This window comes from Pogona vitticeps, chromosome 1 (assembly GCF_051106095.1).
Source record: "Pogona vitticeps strain Pit_001003342236 chromosome 1, PviZW2.1, whole genome shotgun sequence".
NCBI classification, from domain to species: Eukaryota; Metazoa; Chordata; class Lepidosauria; order Squamata; family Agamidae; genus Pogona; species Pogona vitticeps.
Window position 1 is genome coordinate 88,355,737 of NC_135783.1, and position 24,322 is coordinate 88,380,058.

The 24,322-nt window shown below is 39.3% G+C and overlaps 1 protein-coding gene across 47 annotated transcripts in view; it reads left to right on the plus strand.

The window, feature by feature from the left end:
- TRDN (triadin) overlaps window positions 1-24,322 on the plus strand; it is a 194,911-nt gene that overhangs the window by 123,932 nt on the left and 46,657 nt on the right. For 24 of the 47 annotated variants that reach the window (XM_078383395.1, XM_078383409.1, XM_078383396.1 and 21 more), the window contains 5 exons: window positions 6,056-6,091; window positions 9,103-9,165; window positions 9,278-9,340; window positions 12,295-12,357; window positions 14,470-14,532. In XM_078383395.1, the coding sequence (XP_078239521.1) occupies window positions 6,056-6,091; window positions 9,103-9,165; window positions 9,278-9,340; window positions 12,295-12,357; window positions 14,470-14,532 (288 nt within the window). The remainder of the gene's footprint in view (window positions 1-6,055; window positions 6,092-9,102; window positions 9,166-9,277; window positions 9,341-12,294; window positions 12,358-14,469; window positions 14,533-24,322) is intronic. The other 23 variants (XM_078383424.1, XM_078383425.1, XM_078383431.1 and 20 more) reach the window with 1 other exon arrangement.

Genomic DNA, 24,322 nt, shown 5'->3' on the forward strand with positions numbered 1-24,322 from the left:
TACAGGCAAGGTTTTAAGTGTCTCAGGAATGTATTGTTTATTAATTCACAGATTCTTAATTATTTAAAATTATTTTAAATCTTGTTTTTGATCTTTAAACAAGCAAGCAACCAAGCAAGCAAACTCTTGCATTGAACAGTCCCTTTGCAACTCTAATTTTCTATGATTCTATGATTCTATGAGGATAAAAGATAGGATCAGACCTCCTACACATTGTAAACATCTATACATATTTAACCTACAAAGGCATCCAACATGTCACCATAATGCTGCCTAGCATGCTGATCTTCATCCAAAATGCTGATATTATAGGGGGCCAGATTAGAGCTGCATATTGTGCATATACTTTCTGCCATTTCAGGTATGTGTAACCACTTCTTTTGTGGTGGAGGTTACAGATGCTATATACTGTATACTGTACTTACTGGTGGCCAACTGCAATAGACTTTCATCATGCACAAAGTTAGCAGGCCTATGAGCTTGGTTAAATTGAAATGCTGATTAGAGCCTGAATAAATTATTTGCCTTGTTGCAATACTTGGAACTTTCACGCTTAGTTGGCATGTGATGGATAATGCCTAGCAATGTAAACAGATCATGGAGGTACCTTGAGTTACAATCTTCTGGGGATTTCTCTGACAGGAACCTAAACAAAATGGAGTGGCACAAGAGCAGAGTCCTGATCCAGCACAGCATTTGTTCAGTGCTACTGTGCATGAGCAGCTTCAGTTGTGTGTGCTTTTCAATCAATGTTAAATTATGGCAAAGGTCAGCGGCAAAATTTACCACACTTGCTGTTCACATACTTACAATAACCACCACCTACATTTTCCACTATGTTTTGTCTTATTTCTAGTGTTGGGATTTTGTTAACTCAGTGAACACGTCTTCTCTTTTCTATGTCCTTTAACAAAATTGCTGTGTTCCTGTGTTGTTAATAGGTGGTTATTACACCTATTTAAAACTGTGAAATGGGAAGGTTGTAACCTCCTCACAAGGGCAAATATGAACTCTTAGAGGTCCCACTAGTTTATTTAGATCTTGCGCATGTTAAGAATGTGAAATATGTCTCTGTATAGCCGTCTGCTACATTGCATACCAGCAAACTGGGTTGAAAAGAACAGTGCATCATTTCAGAAGTCTCAGAAAAGCAAATTAGATGATGCTTTTTAAAAAGACATTAAGATACTGGCCTGTGTTTTGCCCCTAAAGCAACCACTGTAACTCATTATTGCTTGGCTTGCAGACACTGATATTGTAACATAGCAATGAAACAAATGATAACTGTTGTGTTTAAAAGCACCACAGGAATGTGTAGCTTTTATGGTACCGGATTTTGGTGAGGTGTCCTTCTTACAACTCAAGATAGATGAGCTTCAGAGTGAAAATGTTGACACTCTCTGATCAGTTTTATCTGCATTTTCTTGGCCTTAATAAATTGACTGATTAAATCAGAACAGTGTAACCATATTATGTTGAGGAAAGAAATGGAACCTAAAGAGAAAGTTCATTTAAGTTAGAAGGGTTAAAAAAGAGATTGTTGGATGAAATGAACTCTCAAACCCAGGAGGATTTCATGAAGCTCTGATATTCTAGGAATATCATTTCTAAACTATTCCCTTTTGATTTTAATGAATATTTATATTTCAAGGCACTTAGAAAAGTATATTTTAGCCAATATTTTAAATAGCTTCATTTCCAAAAATATTAAGCTAAATACCCCTAAATAGTGAATATTGAATTGATCTAACCAAAATGAGTCATAGCCTTAATTTGAGGTTTTCACGTTTTTAATGCTAAGTTACATTCTCTGTGTCATATTAACACAATATTGGTAGGAGCTGATATGAAAATGAGGTTATAATGTAAGACTAGGCAACTAAAGCATATTCTGACTAATACTGATTATTGGTTTTGAAAAGAGTACATTAATAATTATATGTTTGATTTCTGCCGTCTTGTATTTTCTCATTTTAAATTTGAAGATAATATTTATTTATTTATTTTAAAAATCAATATACCAGATGTCTGTCATATAAGGTTTTTCCGTTGCTTTTCCTGGAATTTTGATAAATACTGTAGCACATCAGATGCTGAATTGAACCAAGCAAGCCACGTTGTCTAAGCCCACATTATATCAAGATGCTTGATATATTATAGTGATATGTTGCATGACGAAATAGGGTAAATGTATACTGATGTCCACAATGTGTAGGAAATCTAATGCAGGAAAACTTCTACCCTACAAAATTGGAGGTTATGGATGTTTAAATCCAGTTTTAGTGATGCTTAAAACAGTTCCCGCCCCGGCCCGGCCCCTTTGCCTTTCATTGTAGATCTTTGTTTTGTCATCTGGGTATCGCTGCCCACAACAGAGCATATTGACAGTTGGCTTTTTCAACACTTACCTCATTCTACTGGTGATGGAGGAGCAGACAAGCTCTTCCCAAGTTGTCTTACTACCTGTATCCTCTTGGCAGCTGTTTGTGAAAATGCAGAGCCCTACGGCGCATGTATTGAGAGACAGTCTCATTTGTGCAGCACCATGCCTTGTAACTCAAGTGCACTGCTATATTTAGAGCTTTCCTTCACTGACAGATCAACAGGCTGTTGTTACACTCAAATCTGTTTTGAAGGACACTTGGCTTAAAGCCAGTGCTGTTACTCTCCTCCTCCTTTCTCTCTCTTAAACGCTCCTCGACATCACAGGTGGAAAACATGAGATGCTACAGAAGTCATCAAAGACCGTTTAGCACAATATGCCTGACCTTTTTAGGCTTACATTAAATCCTTCTTATTTTTCTCATCAAATCTTTCAGTCCTTTACTCCTTCAGAAAATAAACCCCAATGACTTTTAAAAGTTTAATTTCACTTTTAAAAAACCCAGCTTCAGGTGGTTTTCTAGGAATTTATTCCATCAACCTGGAATTTGACCTTTTCCCCCTATTTTTTTAAAGGTTCGTTCTAAAGATAATGAGATGCAAAGCATATCTTTAAAAATGGCAATGTGCGTACAGCAACTGTTGTTGAGGCCTAGAAGCCTTTCATTTATTGTGACACATGGAGTTACCCATGTTATTGCACATGGATAAGGCAACTTCAAGCCATCAATTTTTGTATAAATAATTAGGATTTATTTAATCAATTAATTTGTTTTGTTTGGCCAAGGGTGGGCAAGCTTCTGTTTATTTACTAGAATCTTAAGATCAACCAGACAGAGAGCCATGTGTAAGATGGAAGCAAAAGAGGACTTACAAATGCTGAGAATTAAGGACATTTTCAAAGTTTGTTTTCAAGATAGTGCTGATTTCAGTCCTTATAAACCCACTCCTGGTTCACTGTCAGTCTTTCTTTGTTTCAGAAACTTGACTTGGAGAGGAAGAAGCCTTTTGCTTTTGTTAATGCACTGGGAGACAAAAACTGGTCTACTAAAAAAATCTATTAAACTTTGATGCCTGCCAACCCTTGAATTGGTCATGAATTGCAAGAAAGATATCCTGGTGTATTGTGGAGCCTGAGAGCCAAACTATATGTTAGAGAGAATCTGTTATTAGAATTTAAATCACAGAATCATGACTAGCACTCAAGAGGTGTGACTGAGGCAGTATTTTGTGTCTGAGAAATCAGATTTTTAAGGAGAAAACATGCTTCTGGCCTGAATATCAATCAAGCTAATTTGCCAATTATAATAAGTGGGGAAAGTTCCTGTGGTGACAATCACTCACAATCAGCCTTTAAAGAATGCCCTCATTCACTGACAGGTTATCTTTAACACAGGATTGGGCCCTGAGGCAGGCAGATGAAATTTTCAGGGAGTAGCATAAGTCGTATAATGGTATACATTAACAATCTTAAGTATAATTACCTGGAAGTAAGCCTTATTCAATCTATTTAACTCTGATAAAACTTGCATAATATTAGACAATAGCCTGCATTCAACTCTGTATTGTTGAGCAGAGTTCTTCCATATTTACATTTATACTTCTGTACTTTGATTTATTTTCAGTTCTCCGCATACTGCTATAAACCAATATTCTTACTTGACTTCCTGTTTACCACTTTAAATTTGGAATAAATGTTAAGATTAGGAATATATTTGTGTGGGTGGGTGTGAAAAGGTGGAGTATAAATAAATAAATTAATTAATACTGGAAAGCAGGAAAGAGAGGAGAACTTAGGCTCCAGAAGCATCCCTTTTAGGAAGGCTTGTATAGATAAGCAAAAGATGTCAGCCTTGGCAGCCTGCCTCTAGCAGTCCCTACTAGAGATGGAGACAAATTTTAAAAAATGGCGATTTGTTTTGATCCGTTATTCATAAAGGTTAACAGATCAACGAATACAAATATATGAATATTCTTTGACAAATTGACAAATTGATCTGTTGATTCATCTGCACTTTAAATGGCTATAACACTGGCTCCCGATGATCTAGAAACACCTAATTTGCAGGGAAGCTTCCCCAGATGCTTTTTCTACAACTCCTGAAAGTTAGGTGAACATTGCATCATGAACCCCTGAGTTATATAGTCACAAAGAGGACCCACCAGGAAAGCTCCCCCCAGGTACTTAGAGACTCCAGAATCACAACGGAGCTTCCTATGTCTTTCCCCAACACGCCTACCAACTTCAGTGAAGATTGGATATCAGACATCCTAGTTATTCACCCACAAATTGGGTCACACCATGAGAGTTTGCCACATGGCACAGAAGTCCATTCTGCCTACCGGCCACCAATCAGCTGATCAGAACCTGATAGGCAGCCATACACCCCCACAACCAGCAACCCCAACAGCCTACCCTCACACCGCCTTCCTTTCCCTACCTTAGCCCCCACCCCACTCCCACCGACACCCCTTACCTTAATAGCTGCTGCCAGCTCTCCATCAGGCCTTCGCAGCCACAGTGTTTAAAAAGGGAGACGGGCTGCCCTCTGCAAAGATGGTGGCTGTGGCTTCATTTAGGGTAGGGAAGCGGCAGCTGCTGTCTTTGCAAAGGGCAGCCTGGATTCCCTTAAGGCAGGGAGCCCCTCCAGGGCTGCAGTGGTTAACATAACCTTGTTGTCTAAGAATGTGGCAGGAGTCTCTAGTATCTGACTCTTGTAGCAAGCAACTTTGTAAATGTTAGTGAGCAGAAGAGAATATCCTGTAGACCACCTTGACAGCTGCCACTGGTGTTATCAATGGTCAGGCTGCCCTTTGGTATATAAAACTTGGCATCCTTTTTCCTGCTGGCAACATAAGTACTATATTGTGTCGAAATTTTGGGCCATTTCCTGGAATTTTGAATCATGGATACTGAAGTAGAATAACTCACATTCATTAACCAGACGGTTTTCTGGTTTTTAAAAAAATTAAATACAATATAAAGTAGTCACTTAGGGCTGAACAGTTTTTCAACTGCATAGTAGAAACTGCGATATTGAGGCACCAGTAGAATGAATTTGATTTAGTAAACTTTTGTTATGTTCCTTTAAAAACTAACTTCTCTGTCCTCCAATATAGATTGTACTTTTATTTATGGAATCAATATGTAAAATGACTATTCTTTCATTCATTCATTCATTCATTCATTGGATTTCTATCCTGCCCATCTAGACCAAAGGTTTAGAAGTTTGAAAACAATAAAACCAAAAAACATATATTATAGATCCAAGATGGCAAAAGTATAAGAAATTAAGATACGGCAGAAGGGAAAGCCTGCCCAAATAGCCAGGTTTTAAGTTTGTTCCTGAAAACACCCAGAGAGAAAGCCAGGCAGATCTCCACTGGCAAGTTGCTCCAAAGACGAGGGGCCACTGCCAAGAAGGCCCTGTTCCTCGTTCTTTCCTTCTGGACCCTCAGTGTTAGGCCCCTCAGCTGCCCAGCCTGGCTGGAATGAGTGACTCTGGCAGAACTGGGTGGGAGAAGGGGCTCTGCCAGATATCAAAGTTGTTAGCTCTTAAGAAAGCAGCTCAGTCGTATTTGCCAGTGCTTCTCAGAACTTGCTAAGCTATTTCACGCTTTGTAATTTATTATTTGTATCCCACGTTTTAAAATATGCTGTTTTCTGATGCAGTTGGAAAGCCTAATACGACAGCTACTGAACCAAAAAGTAAGTAGAATGTATGTTTCTTTCTTTCTCCCCCCCCCCCCCCCGGAAGTTGATGAGTGATGCCTAATTTTCACTGAAGACCTGTTCACATAACTAGTCTTACCAAAGTACAGTATTAAAATGAACTAGATGTGTTAAAAGAACAAGGGTGTGTTCTACCTCCAATACAGAGTTTGGAACATAAATTCTTTCAAAGTAACTGATTCTGTTATTCATTACTTCTCAATTGGCAATTTGTCAGTGTTCTTATGCTCAGTCAGATCTTGCAAGTAATTTGTTAGATTATATATTTTTAACACACGTATATATGTATTGACTTTCACTAGCAGATCATGACAATAATTAGAAATATTAGTTGATTCTCTCTGATGGCTAATTCTGATACATAACTTTACAAATATTTTAAAAATATGAAAGACAAAACCATAGCCTTACTTCCCTTGCGATCTAGAATAGATAAGAGAATGGTGTTAAAACTGAAACACTGTGGACAAAATGATTCAAAAATGCCTTTAAATGCTTTTTAAAGTAACTTGACCGTAACTAGAAAACACTATTTGTTAAACTGAAAGGTAACTTGGTTGCTACTCATTGTATCACTTTTACCATAACTTTGCAACTACTTGGCACATTACTTGTTACCATAAAAGTAACTGCATTACTTGTAACTAGCTACTTCCAACCTGTGCCCCAACCTAGTATGCACTGACTAGCTGCACTCCCCTGGCATCTCCATGTACAGCACCAGGACTTGCAGGGAGATGTGCAGAGTTCCAGATAGCCTTGATGTCTCACATACAGCTATGTGGCCAAAGGCTCTCTTCATGCAAGAAAAAATAAATAAACAGTATTCATGCAAACGCTAGGGATGAGATGAACCATTTCATGCTGTACTGGGGGTGGATGTAGTTGGTGTAGCCCAAATCTCCCCTCAGTGGTTGATGCAAGATATAAGACATTTTTCTAAACACAGGCACACATGTGCATATATACAGATTTTTGTGTGGACAAAGCAGGAGTTCAGCAGCTGGAAGCTACATACCTTCAGTTCAACCTATGACCCAAACCCTGTGGTCTAGGTCCCATGCATGTGTTTTTTAAAACAAGATTCCTAGTGGCACACAAACCTATGAAGGTAGGGTCTGTCTACGTCATTAAACAAGGCTCAGAAAAGTTACTGTTCGGACTATAGCTTGTAGTCCAGGAAGAAAAAGTTTTCAAGTTTTGTGACAAACCGTATGTGATGAGGTAAAGGATTGTTCCCACAATCTCATTTTCTATACAGTCCCATACCATGAGAGCCCTCAGAGTGGGTAAGCCAACCTTGCTTCAACTTGTAAATATGAGCTGTATCTATTCACATTGCCAGTGAGAGTCCACATGATTGAATATGCTTCAATGTGACAAAGTTCTTCTACAAGAAAATAGGACAGCCAGGAAAAAGCCTAGACTTCATCTTGCCATCCAATTTTCTATGTACAGGGATGGTATACCGAGAGAGAGAGAGAAAAGAGAGAGAGAGCATTCAATCATTTTAGTTGCTCTCTGCAACCTGAAGATGTGTAGCTGAGACATAGGGTACTAGTGCTGAAATAAGAGTTAATAGACGTAATTCATAAAGTTTCTTCCAGAAAAACAGCAAAGCAAAACCTCTTCCATTTTGGAAAGATGTGGCATTGCTCTTCAGGTATTTGTTCAACATGATATGCAACCATTTCAGCCGGCTTCAACAACTAATTAAATGTTTGAGGAACAGCACCTCAGGCAAAACTTTCCATGTACTCCAGTGGACACATAGCATTCTCATGTGGAAAAGCTGCCCTATAACTCCTGTAGACTTCAGAGGGAGCTGGATAGATGTAAGAATGTAAAGAGATGCACAGATACATACAGCCTGCAAAAGGTCAATGCACTCTACCCAGCCACAAGGACCAGAAATCACTGCACACAAAAGACCAGCTAACGACACCCATCAATCACAGTGACAGATCATCTCTCCCTCTTATCACAACAATACACATACAACAAAAACATGCTGATCACCATAATCACCCAATCTCCTGAAAAGGACAAAAGCTGATCCCACAGCTATAAAAACTATCCAACAAACTGCAACAGAGCACAGAGTTCTGATTCTGTCCTCTGAAGATGCTGCCCACCGAGACTGGCGAAACATTAGGAAGAAAAACCTTCAGGATACATTTAACAAAACAGCCCAGAAAACCCACAGCCATGAAAGCCTTCGAGATCCCAGCCGTGAAAGCTTTTGAGGATACATTTAACAAAAGATCTTCAGACGGTTGAGGTGCAATTTTTAGCTTTTGACTGAAAATGCAAACCATCTCAAAAGTACAGGTGAGAGTAATTTAGTGAGCACAAACACACACACACACAAAATAGAAAGAAGCATGCAGCATTTGCTCGATTGTTATAATCATTTGCTGACCTTTCTGTGCAATCTGTCACCATAAAAAGAGTGGCGTAACTTGAAAGCCTTATCATCACCCCATTAACTTGCTAGAGCAGTGCTTCCCAACCTTGGGTAACCCAGATTTTCTTAAACTGCAGCTCCCAGAAGCCTTCACCACTAGCTGTGCTGGCTGAAGTTTCTGAGAGTTGCAGTCCAAGAACCAACCACCACCACCCCGCCACCGCCGCTGGTTACTCAAGGTTGGGAACCACAGTACTAGAGGATGATGGCTCTGTTGATCACAATGGTGCTGCAAAGATGTTTCCATAACTCTTGGGGAGAATTTACTCCTCTGTAATTCCCCAACCCCACCATGCTGTGGCATGAATCATTTGTCTGCCCTCATTGGAATGAATAGGGCAGTATCTCACAGAGGTAAAACCCAGACATATCTTATAAACTTCATCATCCCGTATTTTACATTTTGTTTTATTTCCTCTATTATTTATTCTGTAAAGTATGGGAACTGAACCTCAAAAGAAGGTTTTTGTCAGTTTGACAATGCATAGTAAAATAATTGCCTTTTAAATTCATTCCTTAGAAGAAGCAAAAAGAAGAAAAGAAGTTCCAGAAAAGAAAGCTATTCATGAAGTTAAAACAAAAGGTACTACCTTATTTTAAAATGTGGCAGTTAATTTACCCACTCTTCAGAGACCTCTGCCTATTATAATTCCTAAAGAAATAGAAATAAAAATAATTTATGGTTCGTGTCTTAGAAGCAGAAGAAAGAAAAAAGGTAACTCACAAGAAGAAAATTATTCCTGAAATTAAAGGGAAAGGTAAGCTATGTGTGCTTGGATTACACTGCCAGATTTTTATGAAATTGAATTTGTATGAGGAATAAAGCTTCTTGCAGGATAGATTTCAATAACCAAGCAGGTGGCCCTTTAATGAAGGTGATCACATGATAGAAAATTTCCATGTACAGTAGTAGCTGGACTCTTCCTATGCTTTGGATAAAGATTCTGCTGGCCACAGGGGCTGAAGGTCATCTTCTGTCTGCAGGAGCAATGGCATAGCAGAACTGGACTTACCAGGTCTGAAGGCCTGGCACTTCCCATTAGCATTTCCAATAGTGTCATCTGCAGTGTTGGCCTCCTCCAAGCTTCCTTGTTTCTTCTGAGCTCAGCTGTAATCCCCACAGTCTTTGGGTGGGGTGATGAGTGAATTTTCCCGGTGATAATATATTATTAAGAGTTATCTCTGTTGCAGTTCAAAGTACTATTCAGATAGTGTGGCTATGAGGGGGAATTAAGAACCATTGCTTTACAAAATATCTGCTACTGGCGGAGAATGAAAATTGGTGTGCTGTGCTGGATTAAAATAACAACAGCAGCAGCACGTTGATCCCATCTTATGGCAAACCGTTTCCAAGTTTTCCTATGTGAAAAGTACTCACAAGTGGTTTACTACTCCTTTCTTCTGTGAGCACCCTGGGAAAATGCAGCTTGCTCATGGCTACACAGACAGACTCGTTGCCCAGGAGTCGCAGGTGGAACTGAACTCCTAGTCTTTGTCTTTACATCCAGGTACACAATTCACTGTGGCACTCAGCCAGAAAACAGACTAACCTAGCTATTTCTGCTTTTGGACTCTCCTTGGTGGAGCGGCCATTGGGCATGCCATTATGGGTGCCTTCCCTTCAGAATTTACCACCACGCCACCATGAGAAGGCTTCTGACCCAGTAATCCCACTTGCAAAGTCCTAGAGACCTTCAGCTCTCCTTGCAATCCTCCATGCGCCCCTAAATCTCTTCCATAGCTTGAGGGGACCCTTTGGAACAGTGGACATTGTGTGCTGTGGCCTCGAAAGAGGGGGAATCTGCAAAGACTGCACCAAGGTTTTCTGCAGGCTTTCAGTGCAAAAGACTCACATCTATTCTTTATGTTTTGCATATTTTACATTTTTTTATGTTGCTTTGAGCATACAAAGAAAACAGGGTATCAGGCATTTTAACCAATTAACTAGCTCATCATAAATAAACACATTCAACCAATCATACTTTCACATAAAAGTGCATAGGACTCAGATGTTTGCCTCTATTTGGGGGGAAACATATGAATGGGTCCACTATCCAGTTTCTTGCCTACTACATAAGCAATTTGTTCAGTGACAGTAAAATCAGTTTTTGCATGCATCACAAAGTGAGTTTAGCAAATCTGCACAAGGAACAGCTAGCTCATATGCTCACTGTTCTTCATTTCTTCTCTGACTTGGCCATAAGAAAGAAATTGGAAGTTATCTTCTCTGGTTTTAAACTAATCATTGGTTAAAATCCCACTGCTTAGTATAGTATATTGCACTTGAATCAATGGGGGATTGGTGGATCAACTCCTTTGCACGTTCCATTGATTCAAATGGGCCTACTTTATCGATGATTTACAATGCTAGAGTAAGTTGCAGTTAGAATAGGCCCATTAAAATCAATGGATCTTACTGAGGAGTTCTCACCAAATCCCCATTGTTTCAATGGATTTACTCTAGTAAAATTAACCACACTAAGTAACAGAATTATGACTACCATTTGTCATTACGTCCAACCTGTGGTCAACTGATACTATGAACTGTTAATACAGCAGGATTATTAGCTACAGCTTAATCCTGTTTTTTTTTCAACAAAGTGCAATTTAAACTGGAGTTTATCCCCCTCCATGTAACAAAAATATTAGGTTAATTTTTAATTAGGAAATGGGAGCTTCCAATGTCTTCCTTGCTGCTAAGGAAGAGGAAGGGAGAGGAGAGATGGAGTCCTGAGAATATGCTTGAGTTTCATGCTATGCTAAGCCGGGCTTTTTTAAATTATTGAACTGAATTTATACGAGGACTCTGTGAACAGCTTCATAGGATAGATGCAAATGACTAAATGATCACTTTAAACCAAATAAGATGGAAACTATGCATTGTTTATCTTGTTCAATTATCATCACATTTCAATAGCTATATAAAGGATGGCTTGCAGTAATAAAATTGGGGGTCATGTGATCAATGCAATTTAAACTTTATTCTCTGGGTGATCAATCCACATTAAGGGTAGGAGTAATGGTTTGTTTCTATTTTTCTTGCATCCAAATGTTTCAGATTTCAAGTTCTTTCCATCATGAATATTTTAAAAATGTGCAAATGTGGTCAGTTGTTCAAAATGAAATTCTTTCCCATTTGTATTCACCAAATTCAACAGGTACAGTGATTTTCAGCATGTTGTATCTGCCTGCCCTTTGAATGTTAAAAAGGAGCCTCTTTTTAAAAAAAGTAACATTTTCCATTCACTTGGTGAATTTCGAATGCAGACTTTGAAGGAAAATGCATCAAGTCCTTGAACCTGACTGGATAAATATGTCAGTTCCATTTTCTCTCACATTACATTTTGAAAAATATTTTCATAGTGAGTGTGAAGAAAATTTCAAACAATAGTAATTTCTTACTAAAAATGAAAGGAACTGTAATTTCCACTCATCCCTAATCCACAAAGGAACAGATTTAAAGTAGCAACTGAGGGATCTTTTGTTGTTTAACTCTGCCTTAAAATTCAGATTTTACCTAGGTTTAAAAATCCAGTCCAAGCGGTGGAGGATCTGTTGAACACACCATTACTGCCATAACATGTGGCAAATATCTGTGTGAAACAAAGACTGAATACTATACCTTTTGCCTGTGTTTGTTTAGCATTGCATAGATTCTCTCTCTTTCTCAACCAGCTTCCATACAAAACCAGTTTTAAAATTTTTTTCATAGCTTTGGAACAGGAAAAGAAGGTAACCCAAGAGAAGAAAGCTATTTCTGAAACAAAAATTAAAGGTAGGCTGTTCTTGAAGGTGCTTTTGCTTTATTTTATCCTACTATCCAGTCTGAGTAGAGTTTTCCATCCAGTCATAAGGCAGGATATATCATACAATGGTGCCTCGCTAGACGATGATAATCCATTCCACTGAAATCGCTGTTTAGTGAAATCATTGTCAAGCGAAAAGCATTTCCCCATTGGAATGCATTGAAACCTGTTTAATGCGTTCCAATGGGGAAGAATTGTCGTTGTCTAGCAAAGATCGGCCATAGGAAAGCCGCTTTGTGAACCGTCGATCAGCTGTTTAAATCGCTGTCTTGCGAAGCTTAGGTCCCGAAAACACCCAGTTTGTGAGCACGGAGGGAGCTGTCAAAATTGTTGTCTAGTGAAAATTGGTTTGCGAAGCAGGGACCAAACATTGTCCAGCAAAATTCCCCCATAGGAATCACTGTTTTGCGAATCGCTATAGCGATCACAAAAAGCCAATGTCTGGCGAAAAAACTGTCATGTGGGGTAACTGTCTAGCGAGGCACCACTGTATATATGATGCATATATACTAATTTACATTGACTGATTTTGTTCTTGCCCTTTTGAGAGAGAAAATTCTCATTAAGAAAACCGTTGCCCAGTGGGTGTAGCTGGACTGAGACATATTGTTGTCTGAGGCAAAGGATAAGATTACCTTCCTTCTCCGCTCCACATTCAGAGGTTGGACAGCCTGGCAGTTCAACTCTAGGAATGGAACAAAGTTCTCTAATACAAGCTAAGAACAGCAATGCTATTTAAGGGCTGGAGGACAGAACCATGGGGCACACATAGCTCTTTCACTCCAGAGAGGAAGAAGAGACAGGGCTCAGGAGGCAAAACTACTGCTATCTCCAGCATCCGCTGCCAACTCCACTCTGCCTAATGGTAAGATCAGCCTTGCCAATAAGCAGTTCATGTGAACAATATAGTACTCTGAACAGTGGGGGTGTTGTTCCTCTGCCGTGCATTCATATACAAAACAAGCATGCAGACTTACTTTGGGGGAGGATACCTCAAAGGTTACACTAAACTGACACAGTTTAAATCTACGTAGTGATGGAGTATCAGATTAGGATACAGGAGAACTGAGTTTAAATCCTTGCTCAGCCATGGAAACTGAATGGGAGCTGGCAATGGTAAACCACTTCTTGAACATCTCACATGCCTCAGAAATCCCATTAAAATGTGTAAATTGGAAACAACTTGACAGCTATAGTATAATCTCTAAGGGATGACAAAGCATCCCAGTCCAAAATTAGGAGTGCTTTAATTTTCCATCACTATGTTCCTTTTTTATAAACTCCCCCCCCCCAATTTTGTCCAGCATGTTGTTCTGGACATCTTTACTTTCAGCATTTAGACATATGGGACTTTGAACCTGGCTATTGGTGTGGTCTGGGGGAGTTCTCATGCACAACATCCCCATATGCTAATTGGGGCATTTTAAGGGTGAAATTTGGGGGGGGGGAGGAATTGCAAACCAACTACTTTAAACCAACGTTTTCCCAATCATGGGAATTTGATTGTTTGATTGGCTGAGAGATTCTGGGAATTACAGTCCAAAATGTAAATCTCCACAGGCCTTGTCCTTCTTCCTCTTCTGCTTTCTCTTAGTCAGACTCAACTAGCGGTGCAAATTCTAGTTGATTGGACAAGAACCTGAGAATATGCTGCAGGAAGGTGGATCAGGGTTGACAAGAACACTCTGTGTGTTCCTTTGCTAAAAAAAAAAAAAAAAAAAAGAAACCCTTGACTTAAACCATACTTTACAATTTATTTGGCAGGCCCACATTTAAATAAAGGGTTTTACTATTACATTTGATCTAGAGAGATTTGGATTGGGAACCTTATTCTGTGACTAGGCAAATGAATAAAATAAGTTGGTTCTAATCATATTTGGAGTAGACCCATTGAAATCAACAGGATTTAAGTTAGCCGTAAAATCTGGATTCCAACTTGTATAGTTGGGGGGAGGGAAATTATATTACAAAGTAACTCATATATTCTCTTCTCTGTGCTTGACTGAATGCAAATTGAAGTGTGTGATTCATATTTCTAGCCCCCCCAAAAAAAACCCTGCTTCCTTTTAATTAATGTTTAGGGGGAAAAGAAGAAAGAAAGAAAGCTCTTGAGAAAACAGCTGTCCCTGAAGTTAAAAAGGCAGGTAAGAAATATCAATATGTCATTATCTTCCATGAAATCCTATTGTTGTACATGTGCATTTTTAGATTTTAAAAGTTTAGACTAGGTGGGCATGTAAATTATGAGCTCCTTAAATTGTTGGGGTTTTTTAACTTCATGAATTTAACATTTTTTTTTTACCAAAGGGAACTTTCCTTTTCCCCAATTACATATTTATGGCAAAAGCTACATAAACTGACCATCTTATTGCTTATTATAGTGTCAGATATATTTAAAATGGTTACATGCTTTACATCTGTGGGATAGGACTCTTTAGACATGGGCAGAGCATTCTGTGGGCATTCTCTGCATCATCTTGGAGAGCTCCAAGTTGCTAGCATGTGAAACTAAATGTCAACGGACAACAACCCTGTGAGATGGGTCTAACCAATAGAGACTGGCACTGCTGCGCTCAAAGTGCTTTATAACCAATAGAAATAAAAAAGGAAAGGAACTCAGGTCTGATTCATTAGTTTACCACATGTGGAACAAGATGTCTTGAAAGAAAAGGCCCTGAGGGGAGACGGCAGACAGGGAGAGTCTTTCTTTTTAATAATTTATCTTTCCATGATTTTTAAGAATAGCACTCCACTGTTCTATCTTAACAACGTAGCTAATGCAGTGTGCAAGCTTTATGTCTCTCTTATTTTCTCATCTTGCTACACTTTTCTAAAGACTTTAAATATTGAGGTTATTCTGGAGTTTTGCCTCAGTAATTCAGAGATTGGGCCTAAAAACACAAAACCCACAAATGTTTGGTTCTGTGATACTTCAGTCATAGTCCTTGGCAAAGATGGCAGCGAAACTTATGATACATTGTTAAGTGAGAAGAGCTGCTCCCAGGTCAGTTCAAGCATCATTTCTTCAGTTAACCATGTGAACTTAATTAGCTTACCTCTGGGTACACATGTACCCCATATATACAAGAGCTTCACTATCTAGTGCAGAATTCGGGTCTACTTCAGATGTGTATCTTCATGGCATGGTCAGAGTTAACTACTAGGGTCACAGTGAATGGGAACACCACTGTGCATGTAGGAGTTTCACTCTTGTAGAGGTTTGGGCAGTGTCTATATTAAATTCATTTTCCTCACCACTTATAACATGTTGATATAAGGCAGTTTGCATTGCACAAAAAGATGTCATTGAAAATGCATCGGAAATTCCAGACGGCAAAATACTGAACTGAGAAATGAGATTTATAGCATTATTTAAATATCATGTGTAAATATTATAGTCTAATTCATAATATTGTGGCTACTAGGCATATGTAAAATTGGTTCATCTATGTGGAATGAAGTCTTTTCTTTTCTTTTGGACTGAGGTGGAAATAAAGAGCTTCCATTGTGACAAAATAATTCAGCCTCTCTCCTGCTAAGCTGTGGGCGTGATTTACAAACAAATAAAGCCAGCATGTTGGCGCTTAAGCAATAATAAGCTCCATTCTTATACATGATTTACCTGGATTTAGCTTTCATGGAAGGGAGGGGGAAGAGAAGTTTGTTTACATGCAAAGAAGCTTAGAGTTGTGGTCTGTCAGCTCTCTCCTCTCTCCTCCAATTTATTTGGATTTTTAACTCACCTAATGCCTCAGTCCCAAAATATAACATTTTGAAAACCATGTAATTGGATGTTAACTGCAACATTTAAAATACATTAGAAATGAAAATGTCACTGAAATAATTGCTTCCTCACTTCCAGCCTTTTAAACAGCTGGATAAAAAAAATGCAAAAGCAACAGCACAAATCTAGAAACAGAAGCTCTCTTCCAACTGTACAGAATACTTCAGGAAGATGGTGTGCCAGAGAAATGAGACAGCCAGTTTTAATTCTCAGATTAGTAAATAATGTTTTCTAATTATTTCTGAGGAGTGTTCTAAAAATTCCTTCCTCTTGTCAGGATGTATTTGATTTATATAGACCATAGGAATATATTCATCCATTCATTTGTATTTTTATATGCCTCTTCAGTAAAAACAACAGAAATGATCTCATCTAGTAAAACTTGGAAACCTGAGGAGATGGAGGAGGCCTCCTGAGGCAGCTGTTTCGGGGTGGCATGAAAAGTCAACAAATAATTGTTGATTTTACTTTATATTGTTATAAGTGGAGGCAGTATTTGTGAGATTTCCTTCCTCAGGTATATAAATCTTGACTTTAGGGGTGGGGTGTCATCCTTGACCAGCAAAAAATAAAAATAAAAGGCCCTGCTAAGGATCCTTAATCTTGACATTTTTGCTACAATTCCGTCTACAGTAGTCTTCCCTCAGCTTGAAGAACTTACTGCATGATGTCATGAAGTGGCAATTATCCTGCTCTGTTAAAAAAAAAAACACCTTCAAGTCTGCTTTATAGATAAAGACTAGTAAGGAGGGAGAGCAGGGGCCTTGAAATCGCCCATCAACAGTTAATACCTGGGCTGTAGATTCAGAGGACATCCAGTTCATCTGGTCACAGTCTTTCCTGCTGTGGTGAGATGTACTTAGGTTTGGCAAGTCAGCAGCATCCCATTTCTTGAGATTTCAGGGCCACAATCTAGACCAAGAGGCAGACCGTTGTGATGTTACAGTGATGAGCCCTAATGATGTTAGAGAAGTTAGGCAGACAAAGGCTGAGAATGGTAAGGCTTTCCATTATCGTGAACAAGAAGATTTGTGATTGGGATGCTGGTCTTGGTGTAAATGGAACAACATGCCACTGGCACATCAGAAAAGCCAGGAGTGAGTGAGGGGGCAGAATTGGTGGATGGATTCACCGAAGCCCATCATGCAACATGTGTACAGACATCATCACACTGAGCCATTGATCCCTGGCCCAAGCTAGGAATGCTCAGATTTTGAATTGATAAAACAGACCACCTAAGGTTGGCAAATCTCAGGGTGCCAACATCAGGGAATAGCTGAGCTACCTGGAATGTACCTTGGAATGGATGAAACTGGGTACCATGCTTTAAGCTTAATACATGCCAATATTATGCAAATTTATATTCCCATTTCCCATCTTCTTCTAGAGAGTTAGTACCTCTTTTTGGGCTATATATAAATGGGCCATGAAAAGTGTTTTTGTGGTGCTGACTTCTGGAACTTTGCTGGAGAAGACTTCTGACATCACCCTGCGTCAGGGTGGTCCCTTGAGTCCAGTGTCCACAAGTGAATAACTACTATACTGTGTACTACTCAGCACCAGGCACAATAACATAAGATTAGAGATGGAACACACTGAAGTTCTCCTTGAAATCTAAAAGCTCTTTACAACGCTGCCCTTCATCAGGAAAATGAAGGCACGTGTCCTGAGCCAATCTCAGTTGTGGAAGGTGACCTTGCACAAATGAAAGTGCTGACTTTGATACTGCCTCACTAAATGGGATTATTTTGGCATTAGGAAGTAATAGTGAAAGCCACTTGTTGATGTCTTGCTTCCAGAGGTAGCACACACATACACATTGTCTGTGATTCATCATCCCTTTAAGATGTCTTTCTAAAAGCACATTTGTGGGAATGAATGCTAATGTTTTCTTTGGGACTTTTCAGCAATATTATATTGGGAATACTGTATGTCTGTAGTAGCAAAAAAAGCAAGCAGCATGATGGCATAATAATAAGGATTCTTAGCACAAGCAATACTGTTAATTCTTTTTTCTGTGATCTATACATATGACTGTCACAGTACCTAATATGGAAAATGGCTATATTGAATTCAAATGCTACCCATCTAGCTGTTTAAGAAATATGCTCTAGCTGATGCACATTTTTTGTGCTTGCAAGGCAGAAGCCTTAAATATTAGCCCTATTTCTAGAACTAAAACATTCTTACTCTGGTGTAGGATATGTTAAACTGGACAGTACTGTGTGAGTGCAGATGTGCTACTAAAATTACTATGAAGGCACTCTGAATTAAAAAGCCAAATTATGAAAGCACTGACTTATAAATGACAGCCAATTATAAGCAAAGGTGCATAAAATAGTTTCTTTCTCTGATCTCCTTGCCACAGGATGTGGTGATGGCATCTGGTCTAGATGCCTTTAAAAGGGGATTGGACAGATTCCTGGAGGAAAAGTCCATCGCAGGTTACAAGCCATGATGGGGATGTATAATCTCCAGGCTTCAAAGGAAGGTACCTCCAAATGCCAGATGCAGGTGAGGGGTATCAGGAGACAGGTATCTAGTTGTCTTGTGTGCTCCCAGTGGCATCTGGTGGGCCACTGTGAGATACAGAAAGCTGGAGTAGATGGGCCCTTAGCTGGATCCAGCACAGCTCTTCTTATGTTCTTATAGTATTTTACTTCACCTAGGTACCCTTTCAAACTTCAGTTGCATCCCAGAAATTGATCACCAGGATCAATATTTTACTATTTGTTTTACAACTTCATTCATTCATTCATTCATTCATTCATTCATTCATTCATTCATTCATTCATTCATTCATTTTCTTCCTTAATTATTTACATATAATCTGAAAGTGGTGGAGTACATAAACAAGAACACTAGAAGTGGAGATTTTGTAGTAGAGTCTGCATATGATGTAAGAACGCAGAAATTGTACTTTTATATAGAGAAAGCAGCACTATGACACAACACTATGCTATCAAAACTAATGAAGCAGAGAACATCATCTCACCTCAAAAACATAAAATAACAACACAGATGTAAGTCCTGGATTATCTTTGGTTAGCTGTGGATGGTAGATTTAGGGGAGCAGAGTTGAAGGAAACAAGGAATCAAAGGTATGGTGAACAGGGCCATAATTACCTTTAAAAGTAAAGAGAAATGTTTTAATGATGGAAGGAGGCTGAATGCCTGTGGGAATCACCTGAAGAGCAACATGTAGACAGCATGACGTGAGACATTAATAGTCTTAGTAGCCAACTTTCTTAAATAATCATTTTTGGGACATCTAAAAACACCTTAGTCCTAGTTTCTTTGTGTTTTTTCCAATCTTACCTGCATTTTTCCTCTTCATGTTTCATACTGAGTTGCAGGATTTTGTTTCTTCTTCCTATATAGAAAACCATGTGCATTTTAATGCATTTTCCTTATGTGTGCATTTGCACAGTATTTGTATGCATCTTACCTATGGTACACATTTTCTCCGTAGACTAAATTATCCTTCTTTTAAAAATTGTCTGCATTTATATTTTATAATATGTACATTCTATTATGCATAATTTACTTGTCTGAATTTCACCAAAAATGTGAATGGGTGAATTTTGAAGGTAAAATACTTAGCAGGTGTGAAGAGTTTATGTTAGTGGCAACTACTTAATCCAGTGAAATTATTTTCTATCTCTAGTTATGAGAAAAGAAAATTACAGTAATCAGGATGGGAAATATTAAGATCACACAGAACTGCAGAAGAGTCATTGATTTCCAACCTTATGACAAAGAACAAGAGTTTTAGCTAAGGGATTGATAAAGAGTGGGTAGATATTTTTGCTGCATTGTATCAGATGTGGTGTGGCCTGGCAACTGGTTGAATCTGAGGATTAAAGGTGAGAAAATAAACCAAGGCTAATCTACAGGATTCTGTGAATGTGGAGATGTATCATAGAGAAGAAGGGTAAAGCGGAATAGATGCATTTGAGAAGACAATAAGATGGTTTGCAGCATACATCAGGTAAGCAGGCAGAGATGTAGGATCTGATGAAGGGAAAAGATTTAGTTTGGAGAGGTAGAGATGGTCACTAAAAGCTATGAAGTTTGATGAAATCAACCAAGTGGAAAGAGCGCAAAATGAGTGGCTCAGAAGAGGAGATCAAAATCATGAAGGAGTAGAGGTTTCTTCCAGCAAAATATTGAGGGATTGAATGGAATGTCAGAGGACAGACAGCTTAGGACCTGGGAGTGAACTACATGTTCCAGGAGTTGGGAGACAAAAGAAAGAGGTAAGATTAGTTGGTCAGTACTGGGTGAGAGAGTACTCATAAGATTTTTTTTGCTTTTCCACAGTTTTTATTAATGCTCCGGCGCCCTCTGTTTTTACATGGTTAAATGTTATGGTTTTATCATATTAACTGTCTAATTTATGTGAACCACCCAGCATATTGTTGTGGCACTAGTAGGTGCAATATATCAAGGTAAAACAATAAACAATAAATAAATAACTATCAGATAGGATGCAAAATGGAATTCTTTCTCTCTTCAGTTAATCTACATAAACTATCGATTCTTGAATGTCTAATGATGCTATAGCCCATAGTTGTTAAATCATTTCATCTTGCATTAGTTACTAAATCAAAGTATTTGTTTTTATGAGTTAATCTCTCTCATGTGTGCCTAAATATATTTTCATTTTGTTTTATAATTTGTTGTTCAAAAGATGTTGCCAAAAAGCTTCACACATATTATTTTTGTCATATATGTAATGCTATATGCATCTACTCAGCGTGATCTCTGTCCCACCCAGGTGTATTCCAGAGTGTGAAAAGGTTGCTTTATGATAATAGGCTTGAGGTTGTAATCAAGAAATGTTACTTTTGTAGGCTCTGATGTTCTATTATAAGGAAATGAGAGAGAAAGAACGCATGTACAGTATGTGGCAGTAACAAAACATGCACCACTTTTAGCATACACAGAAACCTTTCAAATTGATAAAACACAAGCAGCAGAGAAATTTGCCATTTTTGCTTCACTTACCTACCAACCTAGAATCAAGGAATCATAGAATAACTGAGTTAGAAGGGGCCTATAAGGTCATTGAGCCCAACCCCCTGATCAATGCAGGAATCCAAATCAAAGCAGATCTGACAGATGGTTACCCAATTTTATCTTAAATGCTTCCAGAATTGGAAAGCTCACCATTGCCCAAGGTAACTGGTTCCATTGTCATACTGCTCTAACAGTTAAGTTTCCCCTGATTTTCAGCCTAAATCTGGCTTTCTGTATCTTGACCCCATTATTACCTGCTTCATTTATCTTCCTTTTCACTTTGTGTGTGGACAGAACTGGTAATAATAATAATTATCATGTGCCATCAAGTCAATTCTGACTTACGGCAACCCTTTTCAGGGTATCTCAGGTAGAGAATACTCAGAGGCAGTTTACCATTCCCTTCTTCTGGAGACACTCTTGGACTGTGCAGCTTGCCCAAGGCTACACAGGTTGGCTCTACTTGCAAGAGGCATAGTCGTTTCATTTAGTCGTTTAGTCGTGTCCGACTCTTCGTGACCCCATGGACCAGAGCACGCCAGGCCCTCCTATCTTCTACTGCCTCCCGGAGTTGTGTCAAATTCATGCTGGTTGCTTCGCAGACACTGTCAAGCCATCTCATCCTTGGTCGTCCCCTTCTCCTCTTGCCATCACACTTTCCCAACATCAGGGTCTTTTCCAGGGAGTCTTTTCTTCTCATTAGATGGCCAAAGTACTGGAGCCTCAGCTTCAGGATCTGTCCTTCCAGTGAGCACTCAGGGTTGATTTCCTTTAGAATTGATAGGTTTGTTCTCCTTGCAGTCCAGGGGATTCTCAAGAGTCTCCTCCAGCACCACAATTCAAAGGCATCAATTCGTCGGCGGTCTGCTTTCTTTATGGTCCAGCTCTCACTTCCATACATCACGACAGGAAAAACCATAGCTGTGACTATTCGGACTTTTGTTGGCAAGGTGATGTCTCTGCTTTTTAACATGCTGTCAAGATTTGTCGTCGCTTTCCTCCCAAGAAGCAGGCGTCTTTTAATTTCGTGGCTGCTGTCTCCATCTGCAGTGATCATGGAGCCCAGGAAAATAAAATCTGTCACTGCCTCCATATCTTCTCCTTCTATTTCCCAGGAGGTGATGGGACCAGTGGCCATGATCTTAGTTTTTTTGATGTTGAGTTTCAGACCATTTTTTGCACTCTCTTCTTTCACCCTCATTACAAGGTTCTTTAATTCCTCCTCACTTTCTGCCATCAGAGAGGTGTCATCTGCATATCGGAGGTTGTTGATATTTCTTCCGGCAATCTTAATTCCGGCTTGGGATTCCTCCAGTCCAGCCTTCCGCATGATGTATTCTGCATATAAGTTGAATAAGCTGGGAGACAATATACAGCCTTGTCGTACTCCTTTCCCAATTTTGAACCAATCAGTTGTTCCATATCCAGTTCTAACTGTTGCTTCCTGTCCCACATATAGGTTTCTCAGTAGATAGATAAGGTGGTCAGGCACTCCCATTTCTTTAAGAACTTGCCATAGTTTGTTGTGGTCCACACAGTCAAAGGCTTTTGCATAGTCAATGAAGCAGAAGTAGATGTTTTTCTGGAACTCTCTGGCTTTCTCCATAATCCAGCGCAAGTTAGCAATTTGGTCTCGAGTGCCTCTGCCTCTTCGGAATCCAGCTTGTACTTCTGGGAGTTCTCGGTCCACATACTGCTGAAGCCTACCTTGGAGGATCTTGAGCATAACCTTGCTAGTGTGTGAAATGAGTGCAATTGTGCGGTAGTTGGAGCATTCTTTGGCACTGCCTTTCTTTGGGATTGGGATGTAGACTGATCTTTTCCAATCCTCTGGCCACTGTTGGGTTTTCCAAACTTGCTGGCATATTGAATGTAGCACCTTAACAGCATCATCTTTCAAGATTTTAAATAGTTCAACTGGAATGCCATCACCTCCACTGGCCTTGTTGTTAGCCAGGCTTTCTAAGGCCCACTTGACTTCACTCTCCAGGATGTCTGGCTCAAGGTCAGCAACTACATTGTCTGGGTTGTCCGGGATATCCACATCTTTCTGATATAATTCCTGTGTGTATTCTTGCCACCTCTTCTGCTTCTGTTAGGTCCCTCCCATTTTTGTCCCTTATCATGTCCATCTTTGCACAAAATGTTCCTCTAATATCTCCAATTTTCCTGAACAGATCTCTGGTTTTTCCTTTTCTGTTATTTTCCTCTATTTCTTTGCATTCTTCATTTAAGAAGGCCCTCTTGTCTCTCCTTGCTATTCTTTGGAAGTCTGCATTCAATTTTCTGAAACTTTCCCTATCTCCCTTGCATTTTGCTTCCCTTCTCCTCTCTGCTATTTCTAAGGCCTCGTTGGACAGCCATTTTGCTTTCTTGCATTTCCTTTTCTTTGGGATGGTTTTTGTTGCTGCCTCCTGGACAATGTTACGAGCCTCTATCCAAAGTTCTTCAGGCACTCTGTCCACCAAATCTAGTTCCTTAAATCTGTTCTTTACTTCCACTGTGTACTCATAGGGGATTTGGTTTAGATTATACCTGAGTGGCCCAGTGGTTTTTCCTACTCTCTTCAGTCTAAGCTTGAATTTTGCTATGAGAAGTTGATGATCAGAGCCGCAGTCAGCTCCAGGTCTTGTTTTTGCTGACTGTATAGAGCTTCTCCATCTTTGGCTGCAGAGAATATAATCAATCTGATTTCGGTATTGCCCATCTGGTGATTTCCATGTATAGAGTCGCCTCTTGTGTTGTTGGAAAAGAGTGTTTGTGATGACCAGCTTATTCTCTTGACAAAACTCTATTAGCCTTTGTCCTGCTTCGTTCTGAACTCCAAGGCCAAACTTCCCTGTTATACCCTTTATCTCTTGGCTCCCTACTTTAGCATTCCAGTCCCCTAGAATGAGAAGAATATCTTTCTTTGGTGTCAGTTCTAGAAGGTGTTGTAAATCTTCACAAAACTGTTCAATTTCAGTCTCCTCAGCAGTGGTGGTTGGTGCATAAACTTGGATTATTGTGATGTTGAAAGGTCTGCCTTGGATTCGTATTGACATCATTCTATCATTTTTGAGATTGTATCCCATTACAGCTTTTCCCACTCTTTTGTTGACTATGAAGGCTACTCCATTCCTTCTACG